General features: G+C 35.4%; 1 protein-coding gene across 1 annotated transcript in view; it reads right to left on the bottom strand.

The window, feature by feature from the left end:
• MYO9A (myosin IXA) overlaps positions 1–16,341 on the bottom strand; it is a 388,889-nt gene that overhangs the window by 320,781 nt on the left and 51,767 nt on the right. The window contains 2 exon segments of the mRNA XM_024997927.2: positions 1,141–1,235; positions 8,471–9,381. Coding sequence (XP_024853695.1) covers positions 1,141–1,235; positions 8,471–9,310 — 935 coding nt within the window. The 5' untranslated portion in view covers positions 9,311–9,381.

Raw genomic sequence — 16,341 nt, forward strand, 5'->3', positions numbered from 1 at the left:
TACCCACTCCAGTATTCTTGCCTGGAGAATTCGATGGACAGAGGAGCATGGGAGGTTACAGTTGATGGGGTCACAAAGATTCGGACACAACTGAGCAACTAACACATACAAGTAATGTACAGTTTTAGAAGATATAATGTAAGAGAAAAATCACACTTTTAATAAAAATAAAACATTAAAAATAACATAATATTTAGGAATAAACTCAATAAGAAATATAAAAAGCTAAAAAACATGTCTAAAAACAATAAAGATGTTAATTACTCCAAAATTTATTAATCCAATAAAACCAAGCCATGAAAGACATGGAAGATTCTTCAATATATATTGCTAAAGAAGAAAGAATGCAATCCGTAAAGACTATATGCTATATAATTTCCAATTATGTGGCATTCTAGAAAAGGCAAACCTATTACAACAGTGAAAAGATCGGCGGCTGCCAAAGGTTAGTGGGTAGAAAGGGATGAACACGTGGGCACAGAGGATTTTTAGGGCAGTGAAACTATACCTTTATACATTTATCAAAGCCCATTCAATGAACAACAAATGGAACACACTAATTCAAGATATTATCAACAGACGAAACTAGGGGATAGCGTGAAGAGGCATAAGGGAACACTCCTTATTCTGTTCATTTTTGTCATTAATCTAGAACTGTTCTAAAAGTAGTCTATTAAAAGAATACTGCTGGCACAATCAGAGGACTCTGATCACAGACTGTAATAGCAAAAACTGTAACTATGACAAAATTAAATACCCTGAGTATAAAATAGTATACAGGAAAATGTCATTGTGGCTGCTTTAGGAAATACAGTAATTATTTCAAGGGGTCAAGTTATGTACCCAATTTACTCAAAGACAATTTTTTTAAAATGAATATATGCATAACAAAGAAAGATAAAGCAAATGCATATAGTTGTTAACAATTTATAAATCTAAGTACGGGTGGATGGATGGTACGCTATTCTTAGAACTTTCCTCAGGTTTGAACTTTTCCAAAAGAAAAAAAAATTGAGAAAAAAAATTTAATGTAAATACTAATGTCACTATTTTCATTAAAGAGCAAACGAAAAACCTATGGTTTATAAAGGGGCAACGGCAAACATTTAAACATCTCCAAAGCCTGATACTGCTACTTACCCAAGTACAGTGCCTGTTTCTTGGTAATTTACTTGAATAAACTTGCCAAAACGACTTGAATTGTTATTATGAGCTGTCTTTGCATTTCCAAAGGCCTGTCAAAATAAATAATTCTATTTTTTAAAATGGAATATCCTTAGATCATCTCAACAAGAAAAAAGTGCTAAAGAGATACTAGAAAAGCAATTCACTTATAGCTTCAGGCTCTCATACTTCAGGTAAAGTAACTAATATTTGTAATAAAGTCAAGTAGATTGCATTTTATGCTACTGAGTAAAATAAGTCTTAATTATAAAAACTTATTGCTCATTACAAATCAGATTTCACTTTCACATTCCTGTGCCAGCAAATTTTCTTAATACATTTATTATAATATATATTTAATACATATATACATTTTAAAATCTTGCTAAACTGAAATAACAGGCTAGGAAAAGAATAATTACATCAAAACAATTATAATTTAGAATAGTATAGATGAAATAAAGTTTCATCATGCAATATACTATACTGTATTTTGCCTATTTAAAACAAAACTGTGGTACATATACACAATGGAGTATATACACTCAGCCATTAAAAAGAATACATTTGAATCAGTTCTAATGAGGTGGATGAAACTGGAGCCTATTATACAGAGTGAAGTAAGCCAGAAAGAAAAACACCAATACAGTATACTAACGCATATATATGGAATTTAGAAAGATGGTAATGATAACCCTGTATGTGAGACAGCAAAAGAGACACAGATGTATAGAACAGTCTTTTGGACTCTGTGGGAAAGGGAGAGAGTGGGATGATTTGGGAGAATGGCATTGAAACATGTATAATATCATGTAAGAAATGAATCACCAGTCCACGTTCAATGCAGGATACAGGATGCTTGGGGCCGATGCACTGGGATGACCCAGAGGGATGGAACGGGGAGGGAGGTGGGAGGGGGGTTCAGGATGGGGAACACGTGTACACCTGTGGCGGATTCATGTTGAAGTATGGCAAAACCAATATAATATTGTAAAGTAATTAGCCTCCAATTAAAATAAATAAATTTAAATTTAAAACAACTACAATACTATTTTAGAAAGAATAAAAAAAAATATAAGCTTCCTAAGTTACAATCCATGCAATGGATTATACTTAAGTATATACCATGTAAGTATATACACTAAGTATGTACCATGCAATGAAATGTTACCTAGCAATAAAGATGAAACTACTGATACAGATGTCAACATTGATAAATATTAAACGTTATGCTATGAAAGAACACACAAGAGTACATATTATAATATAAAATTCTAGAAAAGGCAAAGCAAGAGTAACAAGAAGCAGATTATCTGGGAATGGGGTAGGAGTGGGAAATATCTAGAAAAGGGACACAAGGGGTAATGAAAATATTCTATAACTTGATTCTATGATGGTGGTTACCTGGCATATGCATTTATCAAAAATGACTAAATCATACATTTTAAGTGGCTATATACTATTTCAAGTTATATCTCAATAAAATTGAAATTTAAGAACCCATGGTTGAACTCACATATTCAATAACTTAAACGAAATCTTCAATACATACTGCTGAATGAAAGAAGGCAGTCTTAAAACATTACATACTGTATGTTTTCATTAATATGACATTAAAAAAAAAAAGAAGGAAGAACAAACAAATTGTCTCCACAAGTTAATGGGAGTATGGAAGGGCAGAGGGCATGAAAATAAGGAAAAGCATCAGGGAGTTTTACAAGGATAGTGGAACTACTCTGCATCCTTACTGCATACAGATGACTACACAAATTAGTGTGTTTTATCATTTATACAATTCTACTATAACGGTATTTTTAAATTTTAATCTCTACTTTTAAAAGTAAACATTAAAAAACAAAGCAAATAAAAGACAATTTCAGATATACAAATGTGAAAATATTCATCACAGTGAACCCACACTAAAAGAAACAAAGGAAATCCTTCGTGCAGAAGGAAAATGATACCATGTTCAAATACAGATCAATGTAAGGAATGAAAACAGCAGAAATAGTAACTAAAGGAGTAAATATATAAAATACATTTTATTACTTAGGTCTCTTGAAAAGATTACTAAGGATGAGATCAGAGAAAATGGTAAAGGTCTCTGAAATCCCTCTCCCCTTCATAAAAGAAATAAGACTAACAAAAATTGTCAAAATCAACTTTTTGATGATTCTGGAAGTTAATGAAAGGCTTAGAGTAATCCCTTATAAGAATAATATTTAATCAAGGAAAACAGCTGGATTTCAGTAAGAAAAGCAAGCGATGATGGCATTTTAACTTACCTGATTACCAATTCCCTCTCCCTAGCTCCACATTGAAAAGAAAACCAACGCCCTACAATTACAGTTTTCAAAAAGCAGTCTCACATAGAAACCACTGGAAAGATCAGACTAGAGTTAAAGTCAAAGCCTTGTCCCACAGATAATCGTCACAATTTGACCTATTTGGCATTTTCCTAGAAAACCTCATTCAAAGGGCTATCTTTATTTGACCTAACAAGAAGTCATCACTCACTGAGAGCAGCCTTTTTCCCATCAAAAGTAGACTGCCATATGATTCACCAATCCCACTGTTCAGCATATATCAGGAGAAAAATCTATTTTGAAAAGATACATGCACCCCTATATTCACAGTCGCACTATTTACAAGAGCCAAGACATGGAAACAACCTAAATGTCCACGGACAGATGAATGGATATAGATGTGGCATCTGTATGCAAATCAAGAAGAAATGGTTAGAATCAGACATGGAACAACGGACTGGTTCCAAATTGGGAAAGGAACATGTCAAAGCTGTATATTGTCACCCTCCTTATTTAACTTATATGCAGAGTACATCATGCGAAATGCAGGGCTGGATAAAGCACAGGCTGGAATCAAGATTGCTGGGAGAAATATCAGTAATCACAGCTATGCAGAAAATATCACACTTATGGCAAAAAGCAAAGAAGAACTAAAGAGCCTCTTAATGAAAGTGAAAGAGGAGAGTGAAAAAGCTGGCTTAAAACTCAACATTCAAAAAACAAAGATCATGGCATCCGGTCCTATCACTTCATGACAAATAGATGGGGAAACAATGGAAACAGTGACAGACTTCATTTTCTTGGGCTCCAAAATCACTACAGATGGTGACTGCAGCCATGAAATTAAAAGATGCTTGACCCTTGGAAGAAAAGCCATGACAAACCTAGACAGTGTATTGAAAAGCAGAGACATTACTTAGATGACAAAGGTCCATCTAGTCAAGGCTATGGTCATGTATGGATGTGAGAGTTGGACCAAAAAGAAAGTTGAGTGCCAAAGAATTGATGCTTTTGAACTGTGGTACTAGAGAAGACTTTAGAGTCCCTCAGACTGCAAAGAGATCAAACCAGTCAATCATAAAGGAAATCAGTCCTGAATATTCATTGGACGGACTGATGCTGAAGCTGAAACTCCAACAGTCTGGCCACCTGATGCGAAGAACTGACTCACTGGAAAAGACCCTGATGCTGGGAAAGATTGAAAGCAGTAGGAGAAGGGGACAACAGAGGATGAGATGGCTGGATGGCATCACCGACTCGATGGACATGAGTTTAAGCAAGCTCCAGGAGTTGGTGATGGACAGGGAAGCCTTGCGTGCCACAGTCCATGGTGTTGCAAAGAGTTGGACACGACTGAGAGACTGAACTGAACTGATACATAAACAATGGAACAATACTCGGCCATAAAAAAGAATAAAATAATGCCTTCTGCAACAACATAGATGGACCTAGAGGTTTTATACTAAGTGAAATCAGAAAGAGAAAGAAAATTCCATAGATTTCATATGTAGAATCTAAAATATGACACAAATAAACTTATTTATGAAACAAACAGGCTCACAGACATAGACATAGAAAATATTTGGTTTCCAAAGGGGAAAGGGGTTGGAGAGGGATTAATTCGAATTTGAGCTTAGCAGATACACACTATTATATGTAAACAGATAAACAACAAGGTCCTACTGTATAGCAAAGGGAATTAACTATATTCAGTATCTTGTAATGACCTATAATGGAAAAGAATATGAAAAAGAGTATGTGTACATATGTGTGTGTGTGTGTGTATATATATGTAACTGAATCACTTTGTGTTGTAAACCAGAAACTAAAACAACATTGCAAATCAACTATACTTCAATAAAAGAAAGAGAAGAAAAAAGAAATGGTGAGAGCAGACATCTGTATCTTCTTTCTGACCAAAGCATTACTATTAAGTATGTTTTTAACCTATATTTTTATAAATAGGTGTTCTTAATCAGACTGAGAAAGTTCCTTCTTATTCTGTTTGTTGAGAGTGTCTTTTTTTTGTTTGCTTGTTTTAATCATGAAAAGGTGGTGTTTTTGTCAAATGCTTTTACTGCTATCTATTCAGATAATGGTGTAGCTTTTGTCCTTTAGTCTACTAATGTTTAACACTGCATTTATTTTTATATTGTTTAACCAATCTTTCATTCCTTAATATAAATCCTACTTTACCATAATACTTCTTTTATATTTTGCTGAATTGTTTGCTAGTATTTCCTTAAGAATTTCTCTGTTTCAAGGGATACTGGTCTGTAGTTTTCTTATGTTGTGGTGTCTTTGTCTAACTTTAGTATCAGTGAAATATTTTGGACCTTGTAAAATTAGAAACTTTTCCTCCCTCCTGTTCTATTTCTTGGAAGAATTTTGAAGGATTTGTGTTAATTCTTCTTTAAATGTTTGGTAGAATACATCAGTGAATCCATCTGGTCCTAGGCATGATTTCTTTCTTAAGCTTTTCATTGCTAAGAAACAGACTCACAGACCTAGAAAACAAACTTATGGTTACCCAAGGGAAAAGGGGGTGAAAGAGGGACAAATTAGGACTTTGGGGTTAGCAGAAACACAGTACTACATATAAAACAGATAAACAACAAGGTCCGACTGTATAATCATATTATATGGTTATAATATGTATATGATTATCTGATTTATAATTATATATAAAGAATCATATTCAATATCCTATAAAAAACCATAATGGAAAAGAATTCGAAAAAGAGTGTGTGTGCGTGCATGCTCAGTTGCTCAGTTGTGTCTGACTCTGTGCGACCCCATGGAACCCACCAGGCTCCTCTGTCCATGTGATTCTCCAGGCAAGAATACTGGAGTGGGTTGTCATGCCTCCTCTAGGGGATCTTCCTAACCCAGGGATTGAACCCAGGTCTCCTGCATCACAGGTGGATTCTTTACCATCTGAGCCACCAGGGATATATATAACTGAATCACTTTCCAGTATACCAGAAACTAATACAACACTGTAAATCAACCTACTTCATTATGAAAACTTTAAAATTTAAATTCTATAAAAGAGAGGGTTAAATCTGGGAGAAGATATGTATATATTTTCAGAACACATGTCTGATAACAGATTTGCACCCAGTATACACAAAGAATGGAGAAGGCAACGGCACCCCACTCCAGTACTCTTGCCTGGAAAATCCCATGGACGGAGGAGCCTGGTAGGCTGCAGTCCATGGGGTCGCTAAGAGTCGGACACGACTGAGCGACTTCACTTTCACTTCTCACTTTCATGCATTGGAGAAGGAAATGGCAACCCACTCCAGTGTTCTTGCCTGGAGAATCCCAGGGACAGGGGAGCCTGGTGGGCTGCCATCTATGGGGTCGCACAGAGTCGGACACGACTGAATCGACTTAGCAGCATACACAAAGAACTCTCTAAACACAACAATAACAAGTTGGGCAATAGATTTTGACAGACACTTGACCAAAGAAGAAATATAAGTGGCAAATAAACACATGAAAAGGTGTTCACATCATGAATGTATTATAGAATACACATTAAAATCATGAGATACCACTGTATACCTATTTGAAGGCTAAAATTAGAAAGGATGACTGTATCAAAGGTTAGCAAGGATATGGAATAACACGAACTGTATACACTGCTTGGTGGGAATGTAAAACAGTATGTACAATTTATACATAAGTTTGGCAGTTTCTTTAAAAGTTAAACATATACCTATGATAGGACCCAGGCTAGCCAGGTGGCTCAGTGGTAAAGAATTTGCCTCCCAATGCAAGAGATGCCAGTTCGATCCCTGGGTCAGGACCATTCCCTGGAGAAGGAAATGGCAACTTGTTCCAGTATTCTTACCTGGGAAATTTATGGACTGAGGAGCCCGGTGGGCTACACAGTCCATGGGGTGGCAAAACAGTCAGACATGACTTAGCAACTAAAATACAAAAACATACATGATATGATCCAGTCATTCCACTCCTAGCTATTTACCCAAGAAAAAAAACAGGTTATGTCCACACAAAAACATACTATTTTACATATAATAACCAAAAACTGGAAACAACCTACATGTTCATCAAAATATGAATGAATAAACCAAGTGTGGTAAACCCATACAATGCAATATGGAATACTGTCTTAGCAAAAGGGATTGTTGACACACACACAAAGTAACTATACCATGTGAGAGAAGTCAAACATAAAATAGCATGTACTACACAATTCCATTTATATATAACTGTAAAATGTACAAACTAACCTACAATGACAGAAAGCACGTAAGAGGTCTCTAGTAGATAAGAGGAGAAGGAGAAGTGAGAAAGAGGCATGGCAGAAGGATACGAGAAAATTTTAGGGATAATGGATATGTTTAGTATCTTGACTGTGTTGGTGGTTTAATGAGTATACACATACGACAAATTTATCAAATTGTACACTTTAAATCTGTGCAATTACACCTCACAAAAACTCTTTCAAAACAAGTAATATTAACTCTCTTTTAAGCTCTAAAACAAAAAGTGTATTCTGTTTCCTCTCTACCCTTGATGATATTACTTATAAAATATAACTAAAAAATTTTTCCCATAGTCTCTATATTTTCCAAGATGAACCCTTAGAATTTCAATCCTAGGCACAGATTTTAAAGCTGCAAAGACAAAAATATATTGAAAAGAATATTTTCCCCAACTACCCGTTACCATAGTCAGTTACACACAGGAGTCCTGCCCCTGCTATCTCCCTTTACAGGGGGATATATCTGATTCCAGTTATCTCTTTCCTTTGCATCACTATGGCCCAAAGTTCCTCTTTGAAAAAATACTGCCTCTGTTACATCTTTCGATCTTCCACACTGTCTCCTATCTTCCAGTTTTCCTTGGTAACTAAAAAATGATATCTATACTTCTATTTAGTTTTATTTCATTTTCTCACATCTAACAAATTTTAATTTTTTTTAAGATATGTTTAAGAGTAAGAAAAATTATTTCTATACACTTACCTCAAGTACTGGTCCAGCGCCAAGAATAATTTGTTCCACTCCACTGGCAAATCCTTTCTGACTGAGGGCAGTGAGGTGATGAATAAGAAAGTTCGTGCTTTGAGTCTTTCCAGAACCGCTCTCTCCTGAAATAACGATGCACTGATTCTTTTTGCGCTGAAGCATGGCATGGTAAGCTACATCAGCCACAGCATATATGTGAGGCTCAAGTTTTCCCAATTGATGGTTATCATACATTTTGACATACTTGGGGTTATAAATAGGAAGAAACTTGAATGGGTTAATAGCTATTAGAATACTGCCAACATAGGTATAAATTTTTTCATGCTTAAAGCGATTTCGTAGGTTTTCTAAGAGAGTTTTCTCATTCAAATCAGGTAAGCTACATAAATCGTCAAAGTCCTTCTGCTGAGGCTGTGGAAGGAAACCCCGTTCCATCATCCTGCGACGTTCTTCTGTTACCCGTAGCCATGACTGAAGACTACCATAATGAATTGATCCATCGAGGTTTTTTTCTCTCAGAAGAAAACGGTAGTCCTCTCCACTCAGGCGATTTTCCAGAGCCATTCGGGGCCATAACATCATTCGCTGAACTGGGCAGTCTGTTGGATTGAGTATCCATTCTTCTCCACCAAATTCTTTTACCTCGGCTAGAACGTAACATTTTGTTTTGTCAAGATGAAGCTTGTTTATAAGTGAGTCAATCACCTCAGCAGCCGTGGAGTTTTTTCTGGCAGGAATCGGGCAGTAGATCGTCTCTTCTGAAATTGTCCCAGGATATATACGTAATGTATGCTCATTATCCTCAAAGCGTCGTCTTCCTCCATCATTTATATTCATATTGGATCCTGTCCCATCAGCATGGATGGTATGTGTTCAGGATTGCACAAATCATTTTCATGGCAAAAGAACTGCAACATAAAAGATGTCAAACACTAAGAAGTCATATTACACAAAAAAGAGGCTTAACAATTATGTTGATTATATCTTTTAGAACAAAAAATCCCAACTCTTCTCTTAGAATAGGAACAGTTCTTAAAAACAGTCTAACTGAGATCCCAGTATTTCATATATTGTCCAAACCTGGACGCTTCTAAAGCAGCCAAAATTTTTTCAATGTTTTGTTATATTAGTAATTCAAAACCCCAAAAGTAAAAATAATAATTAATTTGTCCTCTACTATCTCATATGTTTCTGAGGTAGGTACCTGGGATCAGAACCAACTTCTTTCTTTACATATGAAAAAGAGCCTCACTGAACACTGAATTGAGATGGACAAAACAATCACATAAATCTAATCATCATATATCCAAAAGCTCTTATGGATAAAGCAAAATCAAGAAAGAGTGTTACCAACAAAGCAAAAATTAGTGAAAGTAAAAACAGTAAAAAGATGAGATCAGATAAACAAATTAAACTAGATGGAGTTATAACCAAGAAAACAACAAGAGAATCCTTCAACTATACTGCTGCTGCTGCTAAGTCACCTCAGTCGTGTCCGACTCTGTGTGACCCCATAGAAGGCAGCCACCAGGCTGCCCCGTCCCTGGGATTCTCCAGGCAAGAACACTGGAGTGGGTTGCCATTTCCTTCTCCAATGCATGAAAGTGAAAAGTGAAAGTGAAGTCGCTCAGTCGTTTCCAACTCTTAGCGGCCCCATGGACTGCAGCCTACCAGGCTCCTCCGACCATGGGATTTTCCAGGCAAGAGTACTGGAGTGGGGTGCCATTGCCTTCTCCAACTATACTAGATACTAACAAAATGCTCTCCATAGTAGTTGTATCAACTGACTACTGCAGTCACCTAGGAAGAGCTTGTGTTTCTCTGCCTCCTAACCAAAAGTCAGTACTGTCAGACTGGAGTTTCTGCCAATGTAAGAAATGTAAAAAGCTGTTTCGGTACTTCAAATTGAATTTCCCTGATGACCACTGAGAAGGGGTAGTAACACATCCTATCATTTGCCATTGGGGCTATGATTGTTTATTCAATTTCCCCTTTTTGATTTGTTTTCTCATTATTAATTTGAATGAGTTTTTTATATATCCCATATATTCAATTTTTAGTTGAATGAGTGACAAATATCTGCTACCAATCAGTAGCTTATCCTTCTATTTTGTTCATGTTGCCTTCTGTTGTACAGAAGTTATATTTTTGATAAATTTATCAACCCTTTACAGGTTACTATTTCTTTTTTAATAAGCAACATTAGCAATTGCAGTTAACTTTCATTATGTGTTTATTTGTACTAGTCATTTTTCAAAGCATTGCACATGAATTATTTAATTTAAAACTCCCAAGTCATCCCTGAGGATTGTTTTTATCATCATTTTTACAAAAGAGAAAACACATACATTTTACATAACTTGACCAAATGTGATAAAGTTGAGATTTGAAGCAGGCAGTCTGGCTCTAAAACCTATATACTATTATCTCCTGGTATAGTTTTTCTAAATCTTCCTTTATCCTAAGGATATAAAGTTATTATCCTATATTTTCTCCTAAAAGACCAAAATTTTGCTTTCCTTATTTAAGTCTTTAATGCATACATAACTTATTTTCATGTATGTTGTAAGACAGGGCTCATAATTATTTTCAAATCAAATTCAGATTAGCCACTGAACCAGCACCACAATGAAGATTCTAATCTTTCCTCACTGACTCATAATGCTACCTCTGCCATGTGGCTAATTCCATATAAGTATCAATCTGTTCTGGGCTCTGTAATCTTTCTCACTAGTCTATTTACCAACAGTAAGCCTATCTTAATTAGTATAGCTTTATATCTGGAGGGCATATCACCTCAATTTGTTCCTCTTTAATGTTAGTTTAACTATGTACCACCATAAAAAATTTAAATATCAGTTTATCAACTACAATGAAAAAACTTTTCGGCATTTTGATGGATTTTATAGATCAATATTGAAAAAAACTGACATCCTACTGACTTCCCATTCATAAACACCATGTTGTTGTTTTTTGTAATCACATTGTTTCACTGCTAAGGATTATCTTATTTTCATATTCATCCAATCTTTTTTCAATTTAAATTTTGCAATTAAGAGATAATACTTGTTTACTTACCTCCTTAAACATTCTACATAACTGGATATTTTTCAGAATAATATTTTAATGTGATCAGAGTGAATTGCTCTTATGATTGTTGATTTTATTTTTCTCAGCATTAGATGACTTAATTAGTTTGAGAATTTAGCTTTATAGGTACACTTTTTGATGGAAGACTTGTTTTTCATACCAACATTTACTAAGAACCCATTATTTACTACTTTTTTTTAACACCACCACAATACTATTAATACTATTACAATACTATTACCTTTAAATTAATATTTTTAATACGACTGACATTTAATTTTCCCAGTTATCTCATAAATATTTTTCTTACATTTGGTCTATTCAAACAAGGAGATCTGACCTACAGTAACAGCACAGTTATGTTTTAAGCCAGGAGGTTTTTAGTTGGAAAGCTATGTTTGTGTTCTCCTGAATTCCTAGGAATAAAGCCTCATATAAACTATGGCCTCTGGCAACAGAAAGCAGCAAAGCTACTCCTTATGGTCACACAGGCTGTTCCCTGTACTATTCCAGGATACTGCATGCTGCTGCTGCTAAGTCTCTTCAGTCGTGTCCGACTCTGTGCGACCCCACAGACGGCAGCCCACCAGGCTCCCCCGTCCCTGGGATTCTCCAGGCAAGAATACTGTGGTGGGTTGCCATTTCCTTTTCCAATGCATGAAAGTGAAAAGTGAAAGTCAAGTCGCTCAGTCGTGTCCGACTCTTAACGACCTCATGGACTGTAGCCTACCAGGCTCCTCCGTCCATGGGATTTTCCAGGGAAGAGTACTGGAGTGGGTGCCATTGCCTTCTCCAAGGATACTGCATAACTCACCTATAAAGATGAATAGTATGGCAGCCCCAGAACCAAACTCAGAAATACTGTTTTCAATAGAGGAGCCCCACCTACCCTGGACTCGTGGTTACCAACGATTAGTCCAATTCCAGTGACATTTCTGCATTATCTCAAAAAGGCCAAAACCTCAGCTGCATTCCCTGAAAGCTCCCAGCCATAAGCCCTACTCATTGCTCTGTGTTCCATTCTCTTTCCAAGATAGAAATGTTTGCCTTATTTTGAGCCCCATTTATGTCAATTCAGTTATCTCTTTTTGTTACACAGTCACTTCTTTGTGTTAGAAAAAAGGGGTTCTCTCAAAATGTCACTCATAAATTTCCTGGTGGTCCAGAAGTTAGGACTCCATGCTTTCACTGCAGAGGGCCCAAGTTCAATACCTGGATGGAGAACTAAGATCCCACAAGCTGTGCAGCACACTCCCCCCCAAAATGTTTTTTAAAAAATCACTCATAAATACATCTTGACAGCAAGCCATGAGTGTTTATCAGAATCATCTGGGAAACATTTTAAAAATATACATTTCTAAGCCTCAAAATGGTTCTGAGGTTGGGAAAACAAAGCGATTCTTTTGTTGCTGGTCCAGAGAATAGCATTTGGGAATCGACGGTCTATATTTCCACTTTCCACTCCCTGACCACTCTTTCCACATAGCAAGCTACTGCCAATGTTTTTGAAAGATGTCACCAATGACCACAAAGCTGTCAAATCCAAGGGTTTTTTCTCAAACCTCATCTTAACACACCACACTGCAGCATTTGACTAAGGTGGCCATCCTCTCATTCTAAAAACAGCCCTCACATTACAAATATTTTTCTTATAATCTTCCTGATAGGTTCATTATTTTTTTTATGAATCACTCTTACAGTTCCTCTTCCACTATCTCACTTTAAAGACAAAAATATTCTCCCAATTTTTGATCTCAAACCAGTGCTCATTTGTCTGGTTGATTACATCTAGTCCTCTACAATTTACACTGTTACCTATTACCTATGAATGCTTTTGTACTGTACTGGCAGAACTGAACAATTATGACAGAGACCAATATAGTCCATAAAACTGAAAATGTTTATTATGTGTCCCTTAAAAGAAAAAGATGCCGACCCCTATTCTAGAAAAAGATGCCGACCCCTATTCTAGGATAACAACTAAAAAAAAAAAGGATAAAAACATAACTTCACAACTAATAGAATGAAAATATGGGATGATAAAAAATAATCTATTCAAAAGAGGGCAACAGAGGCATTTAGAACAGACAGAACAAACAGAAAGCAAACTAAATATAAGTAACTAAATTATTAAGTGTGAATGCGCCAATGAAAACAAAAGATTGTCAAAGCAGGTTTTTAAAATCCACCTATGTGCTGATTTCAATACACACAAGTGTATAATATGAGAATACAGAACCTAAAGTTAAAAAAAAAAAAAGAAGCTATACATGTAAATTCTAGCCAAAAGAAAGTTGGTATAATCAAAATAACTTCAAGCAAAATGGAAAAAGAAAGTTGAGTTAAATATCTCTTAAGCCCATTTTAGCTTTTACATACTGTAATACTAGGTTTTCACCTGAGACAAAAGTCCCTGGATATCAGTGGTGACCCTGAAAAGCAGAAAACAGAAAAGAACTATAATAAGTTAAACAGGAAGTGACAGACTGGCAAGTAAGTAGACTGGCAGGTGTTCTCATATCTGCTATAGGAGAAAGGAGAAGACATATGAGTGAAATGTTTGTTAGAGGGCTTGAGAACACACCTTTATGATTATAAATAGAATCAAACAGAGAAGCAGACACCAAAAACTTAAAAAAAAAAAGAAGGTCTAATAAGCCAAGGTTCTTTGGTAAACAAGACTAAGATTTAAGTCAAAGGCAGACAGGTAACTCTTATGGAAAGAAAAAAATGACACTTTTTCTGGAAGAATTTAAAAACAAGAGTAAAAGGGTGGGTTATGAAATAGCTCTTCAGGTTAACATATGTTAAGAGTGCATATTAGCTGATCTTCATCACTAGACAGGCTGTTAGAGCCCCATTTTAACCTTTGGTAGATCAACAGCAACTAAAAGCCAAATTTGGTACTAAAAGAAAAAAAACCTTGTAGTATTTCAACTTAAGAAAGGGTGATGGAAGAAATGAGTTATCGTATGACACACCACAGCATAGGTGTGTGGACATCTATTGGTTTATCAGTAAGTACTCTGTAGCTTCTTCTGGTCAAAGTACTATGATTTTCCTCAGAAGACCTCCTGCCTTGCCATTTGACATAGTTTGAATGGACTGACCTCATCCTCCAGTTAGCCGAGACACAGGCCTGGCCAACCAGTTTATTCCATTCTCCTTAGCGACAGTGGCTGCTTATTGGGACAATCTACTGAAAATTTGCTGTAACTATTAGGAAAGAAGCATTTATTGTTCCTACTAGGACTGCTAACCTAAGATATAAATCTAGAGCTGTTGGCAGGCATCTTCTCTGAATGCACAGAAGAAGCCTCTCTGCAGTTAAAGAAATGAACTAACTCAACACACAGCAAGGCCTTACAACACTGAGCCACTGAATCTAGCTGTGTCTCTGATAAACTCAACCACTGAATTGCCTTTTTAAGCGTGCCAATCAATTCCTTTTTATTCCCTGAGCCACTTCGAGTTGGGTTTCTACTCTCTGTGACCAAAAGAACCCACTACAGTAGGTTCAGTACAATATCCTTTGATAATATAGGTATCCCCCCAAAAAAAATATATATATAGGTATCCCTTATTATACAAATTTCTCATATCCAAAAAAATCTCACAATCTAAATTCAGGAGCCAAATATATTTGAATATATTTTTGGATACTTCCTTCACTATCATACTATTTGCTATCCACTTGGGTAATCAAATAAATTCAAATAAGGCAGTACCACCGAGACATCCAAATTCACTATCAAAACTGAAGAATTAAACAGATATGGATGGTGAAGAATACTTGTAATACCAACCATGCAGAAACATGGCAAGGGATGAACAATACAATGTCAAGTAAAAACATATAAAATATAAAATTGTATATAAAGGTATACATATATATAATGGACCAAAATATTCGCTTTTGAAAAAAATCTTCAAATTTTCCTTTTATAGTTTTCACCAAAAATAAATTTGATATGCATTACTTCATTCTAATTGAACAGAAATTCTATGAGATAGGAAATAAAACTATTATCTTGTAAAACAGAGATTAAGGCTAAAAGAGCAAAATATATACATATATAATTTACGATTGATATTTCAAATCAGCAGAGAAAGGATTAATAATGATGTCGGGATAAATAACAAATTGTGAAAATAAAACTATACATATTAAGAATTACTGGCACTTAATACCAATTAGACATTGCTATATTTTTCATAAAGAAAATTATTTAATATTTTTTATGCCCTATCCCAAAGCAGTTACTTCAAAAGTATACGCTAACAGAGAAAAACAATGTGGTGAGACGGTTGCTGTGGTCAGGAGGGTGTGGTTCAGGATAGGCAAGCTTATGATGTTATTCACTGGACGGAGTTAGAAGAGACTAATTACAGAGGAAAAACTATGGTGAAGGAAACAGAGTTCAGGAATACAGTTTCCTTTAAGTGAGAAGTTTGGTTAAAAAAAAAAAAAAGATCAAAAGGAATAACTAAATATTTTTAATGAAGTGTTTTGCAGCTATATGCTAATAAAACTTAATTTGCAAAAAAGCATTGTTGCTTTTACTTTTTATCAAGTTCTCCCAAGTTATTTTTCAACAAGAAAAAAGAAGTGGCCTTTCTCTTTATATGTACTTTATCACAGGGATCTGTTTATGCAGTTTAGCAAGCAAGATCATAACTTATTACTCAGTAACAAGAGAACTCAAAGGACAGAATCAGGAAAATGTACAACTTAAAAATGAAAACCTAGCTTTGCTACAGCTTCAAAGCAAAAGACT

This window comes from Bos taurus, chromosome 10, assembly GCF_002263795.3.
Source record: "Bos taurus isolate L1 Dominette 01449 registration number 42190680 breed Hereford chromosome 10, ARS-UCD2.0, whole genome shotgun sequence".
In the NCBI taxonomy this organism is placed as follows: Eukaryota; Metazoa; Chordata; class Mammalia; order Artiodactyla; family Bovidae; genus Bos; species Bos taurus.